Here is an 18,674-nt window from a genome sequence, read left to right as displayed (position 1 = left end):
ATGACAAACGGAGCTGGTGGATGTTAGATCTTGCGCTCCTCTACCTTTCATTTGAGGATGCCACACAAATGCTCAATAGGGTTTAGGGTCTGGAGACATGCCTGGCCAGCCCATCACCTTTAACCTCAGCTTTTTTAGCAAGGAAGTGGACATCTTGAAGGTGTGCGTTTAAGGTCGTTATGTTGGAATACTGCCCTGAGGCCCAGTCTCTGAAGGGAGGGGATCATGCTCAGCTTCAGTATGTCACAGTACATGTTGGCATTCATGGTTCCCTCAAACTGTAGCTCCCCAGTGCCGGCAGCACTCATGCAGCCCCAGACACTCCCACTACCAGGCTTGACTGTAGGCAAGACACACTTGTCTTTGTACTACTCACCTGGTTGCCGCCGCACAAGCTTGATGCAATCTGAAACAAATAAAAGTTCATCTTGATCTCAGACCACAGGACATGGCTCCAGTAATCCCTATGCTTAATGTGTTTGTCTTCAAAATGTGGAATTTCTTATGCATCATCTTTAGAAGAGACTCCCTTCTGGGAGGACAGCCGTGGAGACCAATTTTATGCAGTGTGCGGCGTATGGTCTGAGCACTAACAGGATGACCCCCACCCCTTAAAACCTCTACAGCAATGCTGGCAGCACTCATACATCTATTTCCCAAAGACAACCTCTGAATGTGATGCTGAGCACGTGCGCGTAATTTCTTTGGTCAACCATTGCAAGGCCTGTTCTGAGTGGAACCTGTCCTGTTAAACTGCTGTATGGTCTTGACCACCATGCTGCAGCTCAGTTTCAGGGTCTCAGAAATCTTCTTATATCCTAGGCCATCTTTATGTAGAGCAATAAGTCTTTTTTTTCAGATTCTCCAATTTCTTTTCCATGAGGTGCCATGTTGAACTTCCGGTGACCAGTAAGAGTGAGAGCGATAACACCCAATTTTAACACACCAGCTCCCCATTCACACCTGAGACCTTGTAACACTAATCAGTCACGACACCGGGGAGGGTAAATGGCTAAATGGGACCAATTTGGACTTTCACTTAGGGGTGTACTCACTTTTGTTGCCAGCGGTTTAGACATTAATGTCTGTGTGTTTCTTTTGAGGGGACAGCAAATGTACACTGTTCTACAAGCTGTACACTCACTACTTTACATTCTACTTTACATTGCAGCAAAGTGTCATTTCTTCTGTGTTCTCACATGAAAAGATAATAAAATATTTCCAAAAATGTGAGGGGTATAATCACACTTGTGAAATACTGCAGGTGCTTAATTTAAATTTTATGAATGGGGTTTACAACTAGGGATGCACCGAATGGGTTTTTTGGTGCCGAAACCGATACCGAAAATGAAAAATACACTAGGCCGAAAACCGAAACAGCACCGATACCGAAAATGACTGTTTTTAAAAAATATTTTTATACAGGAGGTGGTCAGAGACTGGGGACATGGTACATGAGGTGGTCAGAGACTGGGGACATGGTACATGAGGTGGTCAGAGACTGGGGACATGGTACATGAGGTGGTCAGAGACTGGGGACATGGTACATGAGGTGGTCAGAGACTGGGGACATGGTACATGAGGTGGTCAGAGACTGGGGACATGGTACATGAGGTGGTCAGAGACTGGGGACATGGTACATGAGGTGGTCAGAGACTGGGGACATGGTACATGAGGTGGTCAGAGACTGGGGACATGGTACATGAGGTGGTCAGAGACTGGGGACATGGTACATGAGGTGGTCAGAGACTGGGGACATGGTACATGAGGTGGTCAGAGACTGGGGACATGGTACAGGAGATGGTCAGAGACAGAGGACGTGGTACAGGAGGCATCCCCCATTGCAGGCCAGTGTCCCCTTTTGCGTCCAGTGTGTCCCCTTGTGTCCCCCCCTTTGCAGCCAGTGTGTGTCCCCCCCTTTGCAGCCAGTGTGTGTCCCCCCCCTTTGCAGCCAGTGTGTGCCCCCCCCCTTTGCAGCCAGTGTGTGTCCCCCCCCCCCTTTGCAGCCAGTGTGTGTCCCCCCCCCTTTGCAGCCAGTGTGTGTCCCCCCCCCCTTTGCAGCCAGTGTGTGTCCCCCCCCCCCTTTGCAGCCAGTGTGTGTCCCCCCCTTTGCAGCCAGTGTGTGTACCCCCCTTTGCAGCCAGTGTGTGTCCCCCCCTTTGCAGCCAGTGTGTGTCCCCCCCTTTGCAGCCAGTGTGTGTCCCCCCCCTTTGCAGCCAGTGTGTGTCCCCCCCCTTTGCAGCCAGTGTGTGTCCCCCCCCTTTGCAGCCAGTGTGTAGGGAAGAGAGCCGTCTCCGCCGCCTGTTTGATCACAGCGCCGGGAACATCACAGCTTTCATTTCAATAGCTGTGTGTTCCCAGCCGCGCGCCGTCACACGCAGCCCCTCCCTCTTGTCTGGGCACTTTGATAGACAGATCATCCGTCCAATCCTGCGGATGATCTGTCTAAGTGCCCAGACAAGGGGGAGGGGCTGCGTGTGACGGCGCGCGGTCGGGAACACACAGCTATTGAAATGAAAGCTGTGATGTTCCCGGCGCTGTGATCAAACAAGCGGCGGAGGCGGCTCTCCTGCGCTATACACCCCCCATGATGGGCGTCACCAGGGCGGGGGGCGGAGCCTGCCCCCACCCAGGCCACGCCCCATTTTCGGCTCCATTATCGGCCGTTTTTCTCTTTCGGCAAATTGCCTAAAAGGGCATTTTCGGCCGATATGTTTCGGCGGCCGAAATTTCGGTGCATCACTATTTACAACCACTTTAAATATTGTTTTTTCGAGTTTACTCCAATATGAGATGGTCCTGCATCTCTATGATCTGTATGTTTTGGGAGATATACTACAGTCCTGGTGGTGAATTGACCAGAATACTGGAGGAAGTGGAACAAGTTATATGAACCGAATGATTGATTCTACCTGGAGTCTGGCCTCCAATTACTGAGTTTTACTGCACTTGTTGACTGCTTTTACTTTAGTGATCACGGATATCTGGTAAGTGGCTGTTTGTGGTCACTGATGGTGGAGGATTTTTCTGGCTTGATTGACATCACTTACCACTGCTTGATCTTCTATGAGACCTATGAATTAACGTTTAAGCCCTCTATTTGAGGTTTGCACAATTTTTACCCACCCTTATGCAAGTCCTATATTTTTTGTTTTTGTAAAAGTACATTGTCCTGCATCAAGTCATTGTACCTTCCTGCATGTGCTGGTAAATAAACAAATGGCAACAGCCTAATATTGGTGGACTTGGCACAGCACATCTACTGTAAAGTCAGCTTAACCCATGCATCATTACTCTGCATGGTACAGATCACACACTATGTTCTGCCATTTGCAGCTCTCATCTTTCTCAGATGTAAAGAATAATGAACCTCATTAATGAAATTATGAAAAACAGTTCTTTGGCCAACTGCTACCACATACTCCTGGTTTTCACTGTAAGCTGCAGAATTAGATGGTGAATGAAATGGTAGGCCAAAGAAAAATACAATACTTGTTCCTTTACATTGTTACAATGATACACAAGTAATTAGCTTCTAAATACAGTCTTATAACTACAGAACAGTCATGTAAAAGCCCAAATCCAGCTAAAGTTTGGACAGAGTGAGGAATGAACAACTCCTGGCACAAGTTTTCTGTGGACTGAGAGGCCATGGAAGAGATTTCTCCTCACTACTTGTCGAGACAGGAAGTGGCGAGAAGTCTTTCCCACTGCAAACAGACTGGAAAACAAAAGGAAAGGAAACAAAAAACAATTTTGTTCAGAAAAATGGGTAAGGGTTAGATTATTGTTGGGGTCTATCTGGCCCACATAAACTCTTGTTTTTCTCCTGCTACCACAGCAACAGTAAGGTGAAATCCCTCTAACAGGGTCAAGGACAGCAACAACATTGACAGAGTACGCTTATAAAAAATAAAATAAAAAAAATAATACGTTTTGGCTAGAGTTGAGCTTTAGGTAGAAGTCCTTTAAAGCTTTGGATAGAACAGGAAAAGATTAGAATTTTTATCATAGGGACTTCCCCTGTTCCTCTGACCATGGGAATGAGGCTACAGGGCAGTACAACCATACCAGAGGAACTAGCTTTTCCACTCTACATAATCCATTATTGAATCACGGTAAGCAAACATTAGGTAGATTGGTGGAAGAATGCTTAGTGCTCTTGTCCTCTAGCTAAGGTTCTAGGATAGCCCCTGCCCCCCCCCCCCCCCCCTTTTGACCCTGCATCAATTGTGTTGGATATTTCCAAATTTACCTGCTCTCCTTTCACCCTGAAACCAAAAACATGCTGGTAAGTGATCTGGCATCAAGCTAACTTGGTTTGAGTGCAAGTCAACCCCAAATCTGTGTTGAGAAACCAGATGACCAATCTGGCTGTCTAGGCCTGTCTACATGAAAACAAGCTGCTGACAGGTTCGCAGCTCCGGTGCTGTGAGTGGCCGGAGCTACGATGATGCGCGTGGGAGTCTTCTTCCCGACAAGGTCCTACAGCGTCTGCCGGACCTTCACAGCGCATGCGCCGCTGATGTCAGCGACTGCATACAAAGTGAATATCTCCTAAACTGTACAGGTTTAGGAGATATGCATTTTACCTACAGGTAAGCCTTATTGTAGGCTTAACTGTCAGTAAAATTCTAAAAACCGGGTATACAACCATTTGAAAAGGTTGCTGAGGTTGGATTTGTGCTTCCTAATACTAGCCTGACTGTCAAGTGAACAGTTTGATGATCATGCAGTGAGATAGGCTGTCCTCTATGTAAAGCAGCACTGAACACATGAAAACCAGACACTGATATGTTATGCAGTTGATTGGGTTTAAGGCTAATCACTTGGGATAATGCTATCACTAAGGCATAGGAAGCAGCTGTTTTAGAAAACAGAACTGACTGCTAACTGGGGCAACAGCCACCAATTACAAAATAAGGGTCACACGGTTAGGTTTGAGACCTTCCATTTATTCACCTTTGGCTATTTCCACAGTAAAAAATATCACCAGGAAAAATGTCTTTGACCGTAATGTATAGTGACTGTGGAGAGTCCTGAGGATATCCAGGTTTGTAATTACCTCTCCTGCTGATATCAGGAGTGGGGGAGCAGAGTGTACGCAGCATCATGACGGAGGAGCTGCCGAGAGCAACTATGTGTTCCACACAGCAGCCAACTACACAGGCAAAGTAATCTACAGCATTGAAAGGACTAAACTTGATTACTGCTGGATTATTTGGCTAAGGTACCAAAATAGTGAACGATTTAGGATGATGCGTTTTTTCTGGACACAGGAAAGACAAGACGAGGACAGGAACTAGTCGCTAGTATTGTCAGTAGGCTTCCTTATTCCACATTGTCTCTCTGTTGAAAGGGCTACTGTGGTGGAGGAGCAGGTGTTTGCTTCTTTATGTCAGATCTATGTGCTGATGACTGGTGGAGTAATGCTCAATAAGCTGGAGAAGTGCAGAAAGGCCGAAATCCACAGAAATAAGAAGCAGGGAGATCTGTGCACTGCAGGTAATCAGGTACAGCTTCCCCTCTAGCAATCCTTAGGAAAACAGTAAGCAGTAAGGATAACCCCAAATCTCACTAGACTAGAAGCCAGAGAGCCAGAGGCAGCAGTGTCCTTGATGATCTCACATTACAGATACAGAATAGGATGAATAGGATAAATCCATGCTGCTTAGATACAGTTAACATTTCTAGATGTACCCTATAAGATGGCAAGTCTGAATTTAGGTCAATTTTAAGTTGCTGCTGACAGAACACAAATGCTGTACAAAGTGTATTCATGTCATTTGTTGGCCTCAGAAAAGTGTTGTGAGAAGGAGCAGTGTAATACAACCACTGTGTAGCACTGCAAAGTCGAAGTACAACCTGCATGTATCATAAGCAAATAGAGGTGTCATATGTATAAACAATACAAAAATGATATAGTTACAAACAAGATTTTGAAAACACATACATTGATAACATTTACAACCTGATCTCATTTCCAAAAAAAATAAAAAATGTGATTTTTGATTTACATGTAAAGTCAATTTGGAGCACAGTACAGGACACAAGCATATCCAGGAAGGACTATATTACAGGCAGGTACCTTAAGGTGACTGGACAAAGGCAAAAAAAAAAATAAAAAAAAAAATAAAAGGGTGTGGGGGGAGGTTGTCCTGTTCTGTACAAGAAATCAATTTTAATGGTTAGTAAAAATCAATTTTCTTGTTCCTACAGTACACAAGCAGAATCAGAGACTACTAGGATGTCCCAAAGTAATATCATTGTGGGGGTGGGGGGGGGGTAAAACTGCAATAAAACCAGACAACAGATCCCCAATATCCACCAAAAAAGGGTCCAGACAAGAATCAAACAGAAACCTGAAGCATCTTGCTGCATAAGGCAGCATCAGCCGAGGTCTGAACATCCACCCAGTAAAAGCGTCAACTGAAGCCCAAGTGGAACCCTTACAGTTTCAACACAGCCGCTAGATGTTAAAAAGTTCAAAATGGACTCAAACAGATCTAGTAGAATGGGCCTTCAAAGAGGAGGAAACGTAGCCTTTGCCAAATAGGTGTGAACCACAACCTGATGAACCCGAAAACCTCCTAGCAGAGGTGATAGTGCTGAGAAAACAGGATTTTTGTACTCACCGTAAAATCCTTTTCTCTGTAATTCACAGACCGACAGCTCCTCTCTGTAACTAAATGGGTTTGTTAGCCTGCCACTAGGAGAACTAGGCAAAATTGTAACAATACACAGAATTGTCACTACCACCCAGGGGGCGGACCCTGTGCCAACAACCCTCCCTGCTGCCCCAGCAGCTTCAGTACGTCAACAAGCAGTATAACGGAGAAAAGGAGGGGTGGGTGCTGTGTCGGTCGGTGAATTACAGAGAAAAGGTTTTTACGGCGAGTACAAAAATCCTGTTTTCTCTTATATTCACCGACCGACACAGATCCTCTCTGTAACTAAATGGGACGTCCCCAAGCAGTGCCAAACAAGGGGTGTGAAAAACAGCATAAACACTTCATCCACCATGACAAGTGGGGACTAGTGAAACGAAACCCACAAAAAAAAATAGCAGTGTGTGGAAAAAACACCACCATATAACCGGGTATCCTCAACAGGAGTGATCCCCAAGACCGCAACATTGCGGAAGTAATGCAACCGTGCATTAACGAAACGGTACTGCGTTTTTATTGTATAAAAAAAAAAAAAAAAAAAACACGAAAAAAATCTCAATTGCATATATAAAATTGCAACTACACGGCCGCCTGCAAAACTTTGCGGCCAAAACAGGCATCAGCCGATGCACTGACGTCTACCTTGTAGAACTTGGTAAACGTATGGACAGACGACCAGGTCCCCGCCTTACACACCTGAGCGACAGACGCTTGGTGTCGGAAGGCCCAAGACGTTCCGGTTGCTCTTGTAGAGTGCGCTGTGACCGGAAAGGGGGGCACCTGCCCCTTCAAGGCATAGGCTTGGACTACAATCTGTCTGATCCACCTGGAAATGGTGGCCGACGAGACCACCATACCCTTCTTTGGACCAGCCACTGAAACAAACAGTCTGACTTCCGAAAGAGAGCCGTGGCAGACAAGTACACCTTTAGAGCCCTAACCACATGGAGAGCGTGAAGGGCCACCTCTTTGGGGTGCTCCGGCTTAGGACACAACGATGGTAATACAAGGTCCTCATTGATATGAAAAGCCGAGACCACCTTCGGTAGAAAGGATGGTTGCGGATGCAACACCACCTTATCCCTGTGGATGACCAGATAAGGCGACTTGCAAGACAAGGCTGCCAATTCCAAAACCCTCCTGGCCGATGTGATGGCCACTAGAAAGACAACTTTCTGGGAAAGAGTCAACAGGGGAATCTCCCTGATATTTTCAAACAGCTGTTTTTGAAGCGCCGACAACACCAGGTTCAAATCCCATGGGGTTAACGGTGGACGCACCGGAGGGACTACATGTTGTACCCCCTGAACAAAGGTACTCACTAATGAGTGAGACGCCATGGGTCGCTGAAAAAAAGACTGCCAAGGCTGAAATCTGCCCCTTTATGGTGCTTAACGCCAACTTCTGGTCTACTCCTTGCTGAAGAAACCGCAGGATCCTGCATATAGAAAAGGAGCTTGGATGCCATCCTTTCTCCTCACACATGGAGATGTAGGCCTTCCAGGTACGATGATATATCTTCCATGAATATTTCCGCGCCCTCAACCTAGCTGGAATCACCGAGTCCAACAGACCCCGGGTCCTCAACACATGGCTCTCAATAGCCATGCCGTTAAAGCCAGCAATGGTAAAGCAGGGTGGAAGATTGGACCTTGAGATAGGAGGTCCTCTCGCAGCGGCAGTCGCCAGGGGGCGTCTGCCACCAGACGCACCACGTCTGCGTACCAAGGACGCTGAAGCCAATCTGGGGCAACCAGGATTACTGGAATCCCCTTGGCTTCCACTCTGCGAAGCAGACGTGGCAAGAGCTTCAGTGGAGGAAAGGCGTAGATCAGCTGGTACTGATCCCACGGAGCCACTGACGCGTCTGCCCACGGATCTCTTGTCCTGGACACGAATCTTGGCACCTTCCGATTGAGAGGGGAAGCCAATAGATCCACATCTGGTGTGCCCCACTTCAGGCACAGCAGCCTGAATATCTCCGGATCCAATGCCCATTCTCCTGGGTCCAGCATCTGTCGACTCATAGTCCGCCTGCCAATTTTCCACCCCCGGGATGTAAATGGCCAACAGGGCCGTTATGTGTCGCTCTGCCCACCGAAGTATGAGAGCGACCTCCCGAGCAGCGGCTGAGCTCTTTGCTCCCCCTTGGTGATTTATGTATGCCACAGCTGTGGCGTTGTCCGACTACCCTGATCGAACGACATTGAATACTCAACGACCATGTGTGGAGTCGCAGCCTGATCGCTCTCAATTCGAGCAGATTGATCAGCAACTTGGATTCTTCTGTCGACCAGAGGCCCTGAGCCGACTGAATCCCCATCACTCCACCCCAGCCAGATGGGCTGGCGTCGTTGTGATCACTGCTCATTGAGAGGTAGTAACGACTTTCCTGACTGAATCACCGGGGATCTCAGCCACCATAGCAGAGAGTCTCTGACAGACTGACTCACCTGGATCAAGCGACCCAGGGACAACGGAGATTTGTCACATTTTGACAAAATATCTTTCTGCAAGACCCTGGTGTGGAACTGGGCATATGGCACGGCCTCAAAGGCGGCCACCATGAGTCCCAGGACTCGCATGTAAAAGCGAAGTGACGACCACTCGCAATTCCACAGTAGTTTGATCGCAGCTCTGAGGGTCTGCACCTTGTCTGAAGGGAGAAAGACTCTCGCTTCCTTGGAGTCCAGCAGCAAGCCTAGGTACTCCAGACGCTGGGACGGTATAACCACCGGCTTCTTTAGGTTCAGCCACCCAAATTCTTGCAAAGTCTGCATGGTGATCGCAACATCCTCCTCCAACTCTGAGGCGGAAGATGCTCTCAGGAGAAGATCGTCTAGATATCTCACGATCGCGATCCTGCGTTGTCAGAGCAACGCCAAACCTGGAGCCAATACCTTGGTAAAGACTTGGGGGGCTGATGCCAGGCCAAATGGCAGAGCCACAAACTGATAGTGGGCTACCCCAACTGCAAATCGCAGAAACTTTTGATGCTGCAGACATATGGGTATGTGCAGGTACGCATCCTGGATGTCCAAGGACGCCAGGGAGTCCCCTTGATGGAGTGCAGCGACTACTGAGCGAACTGATTCCATCCTGATCCTCTGCACTTTTACAAAGTGATTGAGGGTTTTTAAGTCTAAGATTGGACGTACCACTTTCTTCTTGGGAACCACAGATTTGAGTAGAAGCCCTGGAAGCGTTCTGATTCCGGAACTGGTACAATCACCCCTCAACTCAGCAAGTCCCTTTCCGCCCCCAACAGGGCCTCCCGGCGAACCGGGGACACGGGTATACTGGAGGGGAAGAATCTGTTTGGCGGCCAAGAGAGAAACTATCTTGTAGCCTGTGGAAATCAGATCGTAGACTCATTGGTCGGATAATCGGAGGACCACCGGGCTGCAAACTCCCGAAGCGACCCCTCACCCGAGACATGGGTGGGGGCAAACCTTCATGCGGTAGCACTTTTTGTCGCAGGCTTGCGATGCCAGGGACGCTTTTGCCCGTCCGTGGCCATCCTGTTGGGCTGGAGACGCTTCGCAGAAGCCCCGTTTGGACGAAAAAGATTGTGAGCGGAAAAAGAGGGCCCTTAGGCTTCCTGGCTTGCGGGAGTAGGGTACTCTTACCACCGGGGGCATTTTTAATAATGTCATCCAATGAGGCTCCAAAGAGCCGGTTGCCAAGGAAGGGAAGATCCGTCAGGGCTTTCTTAGATGCCTGGTCAGCAGACCAGCATTTTAACCAAATCAGGCGCCGCAGCACCACAGCTAACACTGAAGCCCTGGATAACAAAGGGAGGGTATCCAGGAACGCGTCACAAACGTACTTGAGGCCTTGCACTAGTTGGTCCGCCAATTCTACGCAGACAGGAGAAGCCTTCTGCTCTCCCAATTCGCGGTGCAAAAAGTTTTGTCCACTCAGTCAGTGTCTGACACAAGTGCAGATGCCAGTACAGGTCGTATGGCGGACCCCACGAGCGTAAACAAGGAACGAGCCACTGCCTCGGCCTTCCTGTCTGTGGGATCCTTGAATGCATGAGTCCCCTCTACCGGGATCGTGGTTACTTTATTTAACCTGGATACTGGGGGGTCCACGATCGGAGGAGCCAACCATTTCTTGAGAAGGCTTTGATCAAAGGGGTAACACACCGCCATGTTTTTTGGGGACCGAAAAGGTCCTTTGCGGCCGACCCCATTCCCTGTAGAGGAACTTGTCAAAATAAGTCAAATACGGGAACACCTTAGGTGAACGTGCTGGCTTGCGGGACCCAAAGGGGACCGATACATCAGCAGAGGGATCCGCTGGCTACTGGATTTTCAGGGCATCACGCACAGCTGTGATAAGTGCTCCAACCAGTGCTTTGTCACGCCCGGACCCGGAAGGGGAATCATCCTCATTCTCCGACTGGTCCTGTCAGCCTCGTCTGATAGGTCAGAGCAGGGGTCAACAGCCGCAGCAGGGCCCGAGTCTGCATCAGAGCTCTCCCCAGAGGACGGGGGACAGGGGCCTTTTCAGCGCACCTTTCCTCTCACGCACCGCCTCTATTTTAGCAATAAATGAGTTAAGGACCGCCGTCAGGGTGTCCATGGGCACAGCGCCATCCGCAGGTGACCCGGGTGTAATAGCCTGGATTTCGGGGGAAGAAACACCAGTTTCTGAAGCCATGCTGACCCTAAACTGTCTGCCACCTGAAACGGCACTTAGGACAATGAAGGTCCAACCCCAATGCTGCCGCTGGCCGGGGGGGGTCCTAGCGCCAGACTCACCACCCTGAGGAGTTCTGTGTCGGTTACTAGCCGGGCCTGCAGTCCCCAGGAGGTTACCCAAGTGCAGAGTGAAGAGGCTGCACCGGCAGCAGCAGTAGAAAAGAGCGCTGAAGCAATCTGCAGAGCTTGCACCAGCGCTCAGGGAATGGCTGCTCAGCGTTCTGTATACACAGGAAACAGCATGTGATAGCACATGGCATGCTGTCACTAGAGAGCTTCAGTGAAAAAAAAAGCGCTCAGGCTTCAAGAAAATGGCCGCCAATGATCTGAATAGGGAAAACCTACAGAAAATGGCCGCTGAAGCTCACAAGGGGAACCTCCTCTGCCCCCATCCAAAATGGCCACCGGACAGCATCATGCGGTGAAAGCAACAGTGCTGCCTCAAACACAGCAAAATATCTCAGGCACCTTTTTGGGACCCCCCCCACACCGGAACCAGGACCATAGCTAAAACGCACAAACCCCATACAGGTGAGAGAGGGGGGGGGGGGGGGGGGGGCGCTGAGTAAGTTATTACTGGCTGAATTTCGATCAGGAAACGGTCAGCAGAGCTTTATTGGTCATGCCCCTTCAACAGAAGCCAGCCATTTGGGCGAATTCCAGTACACCCAGGCCAAAGTGTAACTAACAAATAATGCTCGTAGGAGAAGATACATTCAGCACCTAACGATACCATCCAACAGAGGATTTCTAGGAGTAGGAGGAATTATGCGTGTCCTCAGTTTTTCATTTCTTTCACACTGTAAAACCATCTGAATGTACACACCTCTAACCCAGTAGTCTCTGAACCCGCCTGTGTCCTGTACTGTAGGAAAAAAAACAAAAAAAAACTGGGAGGTGGTTATACAGGTGCAGCTCAAAATTAGAAAATCATCAAAAAGGTAATTTATTTCATTAATTCAATTCAAAAAGTGAAACTCATTTTATATAGATGTGTTACACATGGAGCGATATTTCAAGCATTTCTTTTAACCACTTAAGCCCCAGAATATTTGCCCCCTTAATGACCAGGCCATTTTTTTGCGATATGGCACTGCATCGTTTTAACTGGCAATTCCGCGGCTATGCAACGTTGTACCCAAACAAAGTTGAACTCCTTTTTTCCCCCCACAAAAAAGCTTTTTGGTGGTATTTGATCACCTCTGAAGTTTTTATTATTTGTGCTATAAATGGAAAAAAAAAAAAAGCGTCAATTTAGAAAAAAAAAATATAGTTTTAACTTTTTGCTATGATCAATGGGTTAAACGCGTGTCCTATGGAGTGTTTCTAACTGTGGGGGGATGGGACTGCCTGGGGGAGGAGACCGGTTGTTGTGCCTAAGCAGTAGGAACAACTGATCAGTCTCCTCGCCCCTGACAGTATGGATAACTGCCTCTTTACATTGACAAATCTCCGTCCTGCTTCTCAGGAGCGATCGCAGGTGCCCCCTAGTGCTTTTTAAAGCGGCCGAAGTACAGCTACGATGGCTCGCCCAGGGGAGCCAACCTGCCGCAGTATAACTGTGGCGGCTGGTCCTCAAGCAGTTAATTTTGATGATTATGGCTTACAGCTAGCGAAAACCCAAAAAAACAGTATCTCAGAAAATTAGATTACATAGGACAAATAAAAGAAAAAGGATTTTTAACACAGAAAGGTTGGCTTACTGAAAAGTATTGTGATGTACAATATAGTATGCACTCAATACTTAGTCGGGGCTCCTTTTACATGAATTATTGCATCAATGCAACATGGCATGGAGCCTGTGGCACTGCTGAGGTGTTACGGAGTGGCTTTCAGCTCATCCGAATTCTTGGGTCTGGTGTCTCATCTTCCTCTAGACAATACTCCATGGATTTTCTATGGGGTTTAGGTCAGGCGAGTTTGCTGACCAATCAAGCACAGCAATACCATGATCATTAAACCAGGTATTGGTACTTTTGGCAGTGTGGACAGGTGCCAAGTCCTGCTGGAAAATGAAATCAGCATCTCTATGAAGCTGGTTAGCAGAGGGAAGCATGACGTGCTGTATAATTTCCTGGTAGATGGCTGAGCTAACTCTGGACTTGATAAAACACAGCGGACCAACACCAGCAGATGACATGGCTCCCCAAATCATCACAGACTGTGGAAACTTCACACTGAACCTTATTGCAACTTGGATTCTGTGCATCTCCACTGTTCCTCCAGACTCTGGGACCTTGATTTCCAAATGAAAAGCAACATTTTCCACAGCCTGTGATGATTTGGGGAGCCGTGTCATCTGCTGGTGTTGGTCCACTGTGTTTTATCAAGTCCAGAGTCCCTCTGCTGACCAGCTTTATGGAGATGCTGATTTAATTTTCCAGCAGAACTTGACACCTGTCCACACTGTGAAAAGTACCAATAACCTGGTTTAATGATCATGGTATCACTGTGCTCGATTGGCCAGCAAACTTGTCTGACCTAAACCCCATAGTTAGGCACTGTCTAGAGGAAGACAAGAGACACCAGACCCAAGAATGCAAATAAGCTGAAGGCCACTATCAAAGCAACTTGCGCTTCCATAGCACCTCAGTAGTGGCACAGGCTGGTCACCTTCATGCCACGCTGCACTGATGCAGTAATTCATGCAAAAAGGAGCCCCGACCAATTACTGAGTTCATGCTATACTGTACATGGACATGCGTTTCAGTAATCCAAAATTTCTGTATTAAAAATCCATTTTATTGGTTTTATGTAATCCAATTTTCTGATACATTGAATTTTGGGTTCTCTCTATTTGAACATATCACTCCGTGTGTAACGCATCTATATAAAATAAGAGTTTAATTTTTTTTTTATTGAATTACTGAAATAAGCCTTTTTGATGATATTTTAAAATTCTATGAGATGCACCTGTACATTCTCCATCGTGTATCTACACCCCAAAACATTGCAGCCTAACAGTCTGTAGATCTTGTGGCTGCAATTGTTTCTTTTATTAGGCTTCCGTTTCCTTTGTTTTTGTTTTTTTACATAGTGAACCTGCTAGAAACCCCTGTTCCAAAATGAAAAATGTTCACTGGTTGCACTACATCTATGAAAGAGCAGCATTGTCACCCAAGCCGGTTTAGCTCACAGTTCAACTTGGAAAGTTGATATTATTATTTGAGGTTTCAATTCAGTACACAGGAAGTCACAAGGACAATTTCTGGCAGGATCAACGGGTATTGTTTTGTACTTGCAGAAAATGTACTTGGCTTGACTAAAAAAATAAAACAGAATACAACCACCAGATCTAATGACCGAAAAGCTGCAATATATTACATTGTGTTCTTGGGTTTAGATATACTTTGAGAAAAGGATATAAATTATTATCTGTGCTAACAAAAAGTTATAAAAAGTTACCGCTGGCGATCTGACTTGTATGTGGCGGTCAGTTCATCAAACAAAGTGCTGTTCATCTCCATAAACGCTTTTAACACATTGTAGACAAGAGCAACGATAGCCCTGGTGAAAGAACAAATGGAATACAAAGAATTAAGGCAATATACTGAGATACTATTTGTATGTACTTTGTTTAACTGATGTTCAGCATTACAACACAACAAATGTACATCTACACTGCTTTGCCATAAGGTTCCGGCATTGCTTGAGGTGCCATCAAATAAATGCTGCAATACATAGGTCAGAATGCTTTTAAGACTTTACAAGTGCACATGGGCACAATTCTGCACATTTTCGGGCAAATATATGCAGTTGTGAACCTTTCAGCTCCTATGATCAGGCAGCAGTTATAATGACGGTCCACCAATATGGCTGGTATACCTGCTAAAGTGTAAGTGAACTTTTGCACTACCCAGCTGGTCATGATGGATGCAGCTGTGCTCAAAAGTTTGCATACCCTAGCAGAAATTGTGAAATGTTGGCACCAATATTGAAAATATTCATGCCAAAAAACTGTCATATTTAAAGCGGGAGTCCGCCGTTATTTTATTATTTTTTTTTTTTTAAAAGCCAGCAGCTACAAATACTGCAGCTGCTGACTTTTAAAATAAGGACACTTACCCACCCAGCGCGCCCGCGATGTCGGCACCCGAAGCCGATCTCTCGATCGTCTCTCGGGTGCTGCCGCCGCCATCTTGGGTATGGGAATCAGGAAGTGGAGCCTTTCGGCTTCATTTCCCGGTTCCCTACTGCGCATGCGCGAGTCGCGCTGCGCAATAAGGATGGACCCGCTGCCTCTGGGATCTGTGTGTTTCCCAGCAGGCAGCGGGGGACTTATGGAAAGGGGCGTGAATCTACGCCCCTTTCCGCAGAGAGCTATCCCGGAAGTGGGTGCAGATACCTGTACTGTACAGGTATCTGCACCCCCTCCCCCCTGAAAGGTGCCAATTGTGGTGCCGGAGGTGGGGAGGATTCCAATGAGCGGAAGGTCAACTTTAGGGTGGACCTCCGCTTTAAAGTGGATGTAAACCTTATTCATGAAATATGACCTGGGCATATATATCTGTAGTGTTTACTTATCCCTCTCCAAAGCACCAAGTCCCATCCTTGCTCTGTTATCAGCATGAGTTCTCCATCAACCAAGATAAAACCAGCCTAAAATTTATGTTGTGGGAGGTGCTATAAATAGATTAACAGAGAGCTTGTCTTGTCACAGCACCTCTACCCTACCTATGTGGGAATGGGGGGGGGGGTGCTTTTCCTCCAATCAGCTGTGTCCTAGTGTATGCCAAGTACACACTCCTACTGCTGAATAAGTAAAACTCTACCAAGATGTTAGAATTCTAAAGAAAATAGCAAGCTGAAGGCAGCAGATATGCGTGTAAAACTTATGTAGGGTGATTATGTTCACTTCACCAGGTATAAGTGAGGGTTTAAAAACCACTTTAATACATTCTATGCATTAAGCTAAAAAGCCTTTTGTGTGTAGCAGCGCCCCCCCCCCCCCTGCCCCCCTAATACTTACCTGAGGTCCTTCTCTGTCCACTGTGTCTCAGACACCCAAGATTCTCCTTCCTGATTGACTGAGACACAGAAGTGGCCCCATTGGCTGCTGCTGCAGTCAAAGTCGGCTAGCTATTCAGGGGAGAGGGGTCAGGGCTCGGTCGGGTCGGTGCTCCGTGTCTAAATGGCTCAGGTGCCCCAATAGCAAGCTACTTGCTGTGGGGGCACTAAAGGAGGGAGGGGCCAGAAGGAGGGACCCGAGAAGAGGAGGATCCAGGTTGCTCTGTGCAAATTCACTGCACAGAGCATGTAAGTATAACATGTTTGTTTATTTTTTATAGGAAAAGGAGATTTTACAATCACTTAAAAGATAGTGATCATATGAAGCCATTTGTTATTACACAAATAGTAGTTTGGCTCCTTTTAAATCATAACAGAAATCACCTAAATGGCCTTGATCAAAAGTTTACATACCCTGAAATGTTTGGCCTTGGTACAGACACACAAGGTGACACACAGGTTAAAATGGAAATTAAAAAAAAAAAAAAAAAAAAAAAAAAAAAAAAAAAAAAAAGAAAAAAAAAGGTAAATTTCCAACATTTGTGGCTTTTTAAATTGTAATCCGTGTCTGTGTATAAACAGTCAATGAGTTGTAGCTCTCATGTGAATGCACAAAGCAGGCTAGATACTGAGCCACAGGGAGCAGAGAAGATCTGTCAAAACACCTGCGTAACAAGGTAATGGAACATTATAAAGATGGAAAAGAATTTAAGAGATATCCAAAACCTTGAATATTCAAGTCAGTACTGTCAATCACTTATTAGGAAGTGGAAGATTCAGGGATCTCTTGATACCAAGCCATGGTAAGGTAGAGCAAGAAAGATTACAGCCACAACTGCCAGATAAATTGTTTGGGATACAAAGAAAAATCCACAGGTAACTTCAGGAGAAATACAGACTGCTCTGGGAAAAAAAAAAATACAGTGTGGTAGTTTCAAGGAGCACAATACGATACTTGAACAAAAAGTTGCATGGTCGAGTGGCAAAAATAAGTATTTTACTGTGCTAATGCCACAAAAAAGCTGGTTACAACATACCAAACACCTTAACGCGCCTCATGGCTCCTGGCACACTGTAATCGGTAGTGACGAAACCAAAAAACGTTATGGTCACAAGCATAAGTGATATGTTTGGAAAGGGGTCAACAAGGCCTATAGCGAAAAGGATACCATCCCAGTTGTGAATCCCGGTAGTGGCTCACTGATGTTTGGGGTGGGGGGGGTGAGCATGTCATCAGAAAATACTAGCAGACAATTTTGCGTTCTTCTGCACAAAAGCTGCGCATGGGATGATCTTGGACTTTCAGCACGACAATGACCCTAAACACAAGCCTAAGTTGACCCTCCAGTGGTTAAGCAGAAAAAGGTGAAGGCTTCAAGAGTGGCCATCAATGTCTTTTGATCTTAAAGTCCTTGTAAAAAATACAAAAACCTATCTAATGCATTCTATGCACCCCCTCAATTCTTACCTGAGCCCATCTTGAGCCCCAAGTAAAAGGGACTGCTGTCTCAGCTGAGTCAGCAGTGCGGCACCATTGGCTCCTGCTGCTTTCAAAGTCAGTGAGCCAATGATGAGTGGTAGTGAGAGAGGGGAGGGAGTGAGAGGGGAGTGAGTGAGTGAGAGGGGAGTGAGTGAGTGAGAGAGGGAGTGAGGGAGGAGAGGAGGGAGGGAGGAGTGAGTGAGAGGGGAGTGAGTGAGTGAGAGGGGAGTGAGTGAGTGAGTGAGAGGGGATGTGAGTGAGTGAGAGAGGGAGTGAGAGAGGGAGTGAGAGAGGGGGAGAGGGAGGGGGAGAGGGAGGGGGAGAGGGAGGGGGAGAGGGAGGGGGAGAGGGAGGGGAGAGGGAGGGAGAGGGAGACAAGAGAGGAGAGAGGAGAGAGGGAGAGGGAGAGAGGACGAGAGAGAGGGAGGGACGGGAGAGAGAGAGAGAGCGGGAGAGAGAGGACGAGAGAGAGGGAGAGGGGGGGGGGAAGAAAGAGAGAGAGAGAGAGAGAGAGAGAGAGAGAGAGAGAGAGAGAGAGAGAGAGAGAGAGAGAGAGAGAGAGAGAGAGAGAGAGGGGGGAGAGAGAGAGAGAGAGAGAGGGGGGAAGAGAGAGAGAGAGAGAGAGAGAGAGAGAGGGGGAGAGAGAGAGAGGGGGAGAGAGAGAGAGGGGGAGAGAGAGAGAGGGAGAGAGAGAGGGAGAGGAGAAGGGAGAAGGAGAGAAGAGGGAGAGGGAGAGAGAGAAGGAGAGGGGGGAGAGAGAGAGAGAGAGAGAGGGGGAAAGAGAGAGAGAGAGAGAGAGAGAGAGAAGAG

At 47.2% G+C, this 18,674-nt stretch overlaps 1 protein-coding gene across 3 annotated transcripts in view; it reads right to left on the bottom strand.

Moving 5' to 3' along the window:
• Positions 1–18,674, bottom strand: part of PPP2R5E (protein phosphatase 2 regulatory subunit B'epsilon) — a 203,081-nt gene that overhangs the window by 18,005 nt on the left and 166,402 nt on the right. For 2 of the 3 annotated variants that reach the window (XM_077464361.1, XM_077464360.1), the window contains exon 13: positions 14,783–14,884. In XM_077464361.1, the coding sequence (XP_077320487.1) occupies positions 14,783–14,884 (102 nt within the window). The remainder of the gene's footprint in view (positions 1–14,782; positions 14,885–18,674) is intronic. The other variant, XM_077464362.1, reaches the window with a different exon arrangement.

The sequence above is a fragment of the Lithobates pipiens genome, unplaced genomic scaffold (genome assembly GCF_037356315.1).
Source record: "Lithobates pipiens isolate NorthernLeopardFrog02 unplaced genomic scaffold, aLitPip1_a1.2 Scaffold_30, whole genome shotgun sequence".
In the NCBI taxonomy this organism is placed as follows: domain Eukaryota; kingdom Metazoa; phylum Chordata; class Amphibia; order Anura; family Ranidae; genus Lithobates; species Lithobates pipiens.
Note: the sequence above shows the minus strand (reverse complement) of the source record. Positions and strands in the feature narration are given on the sequence as shown.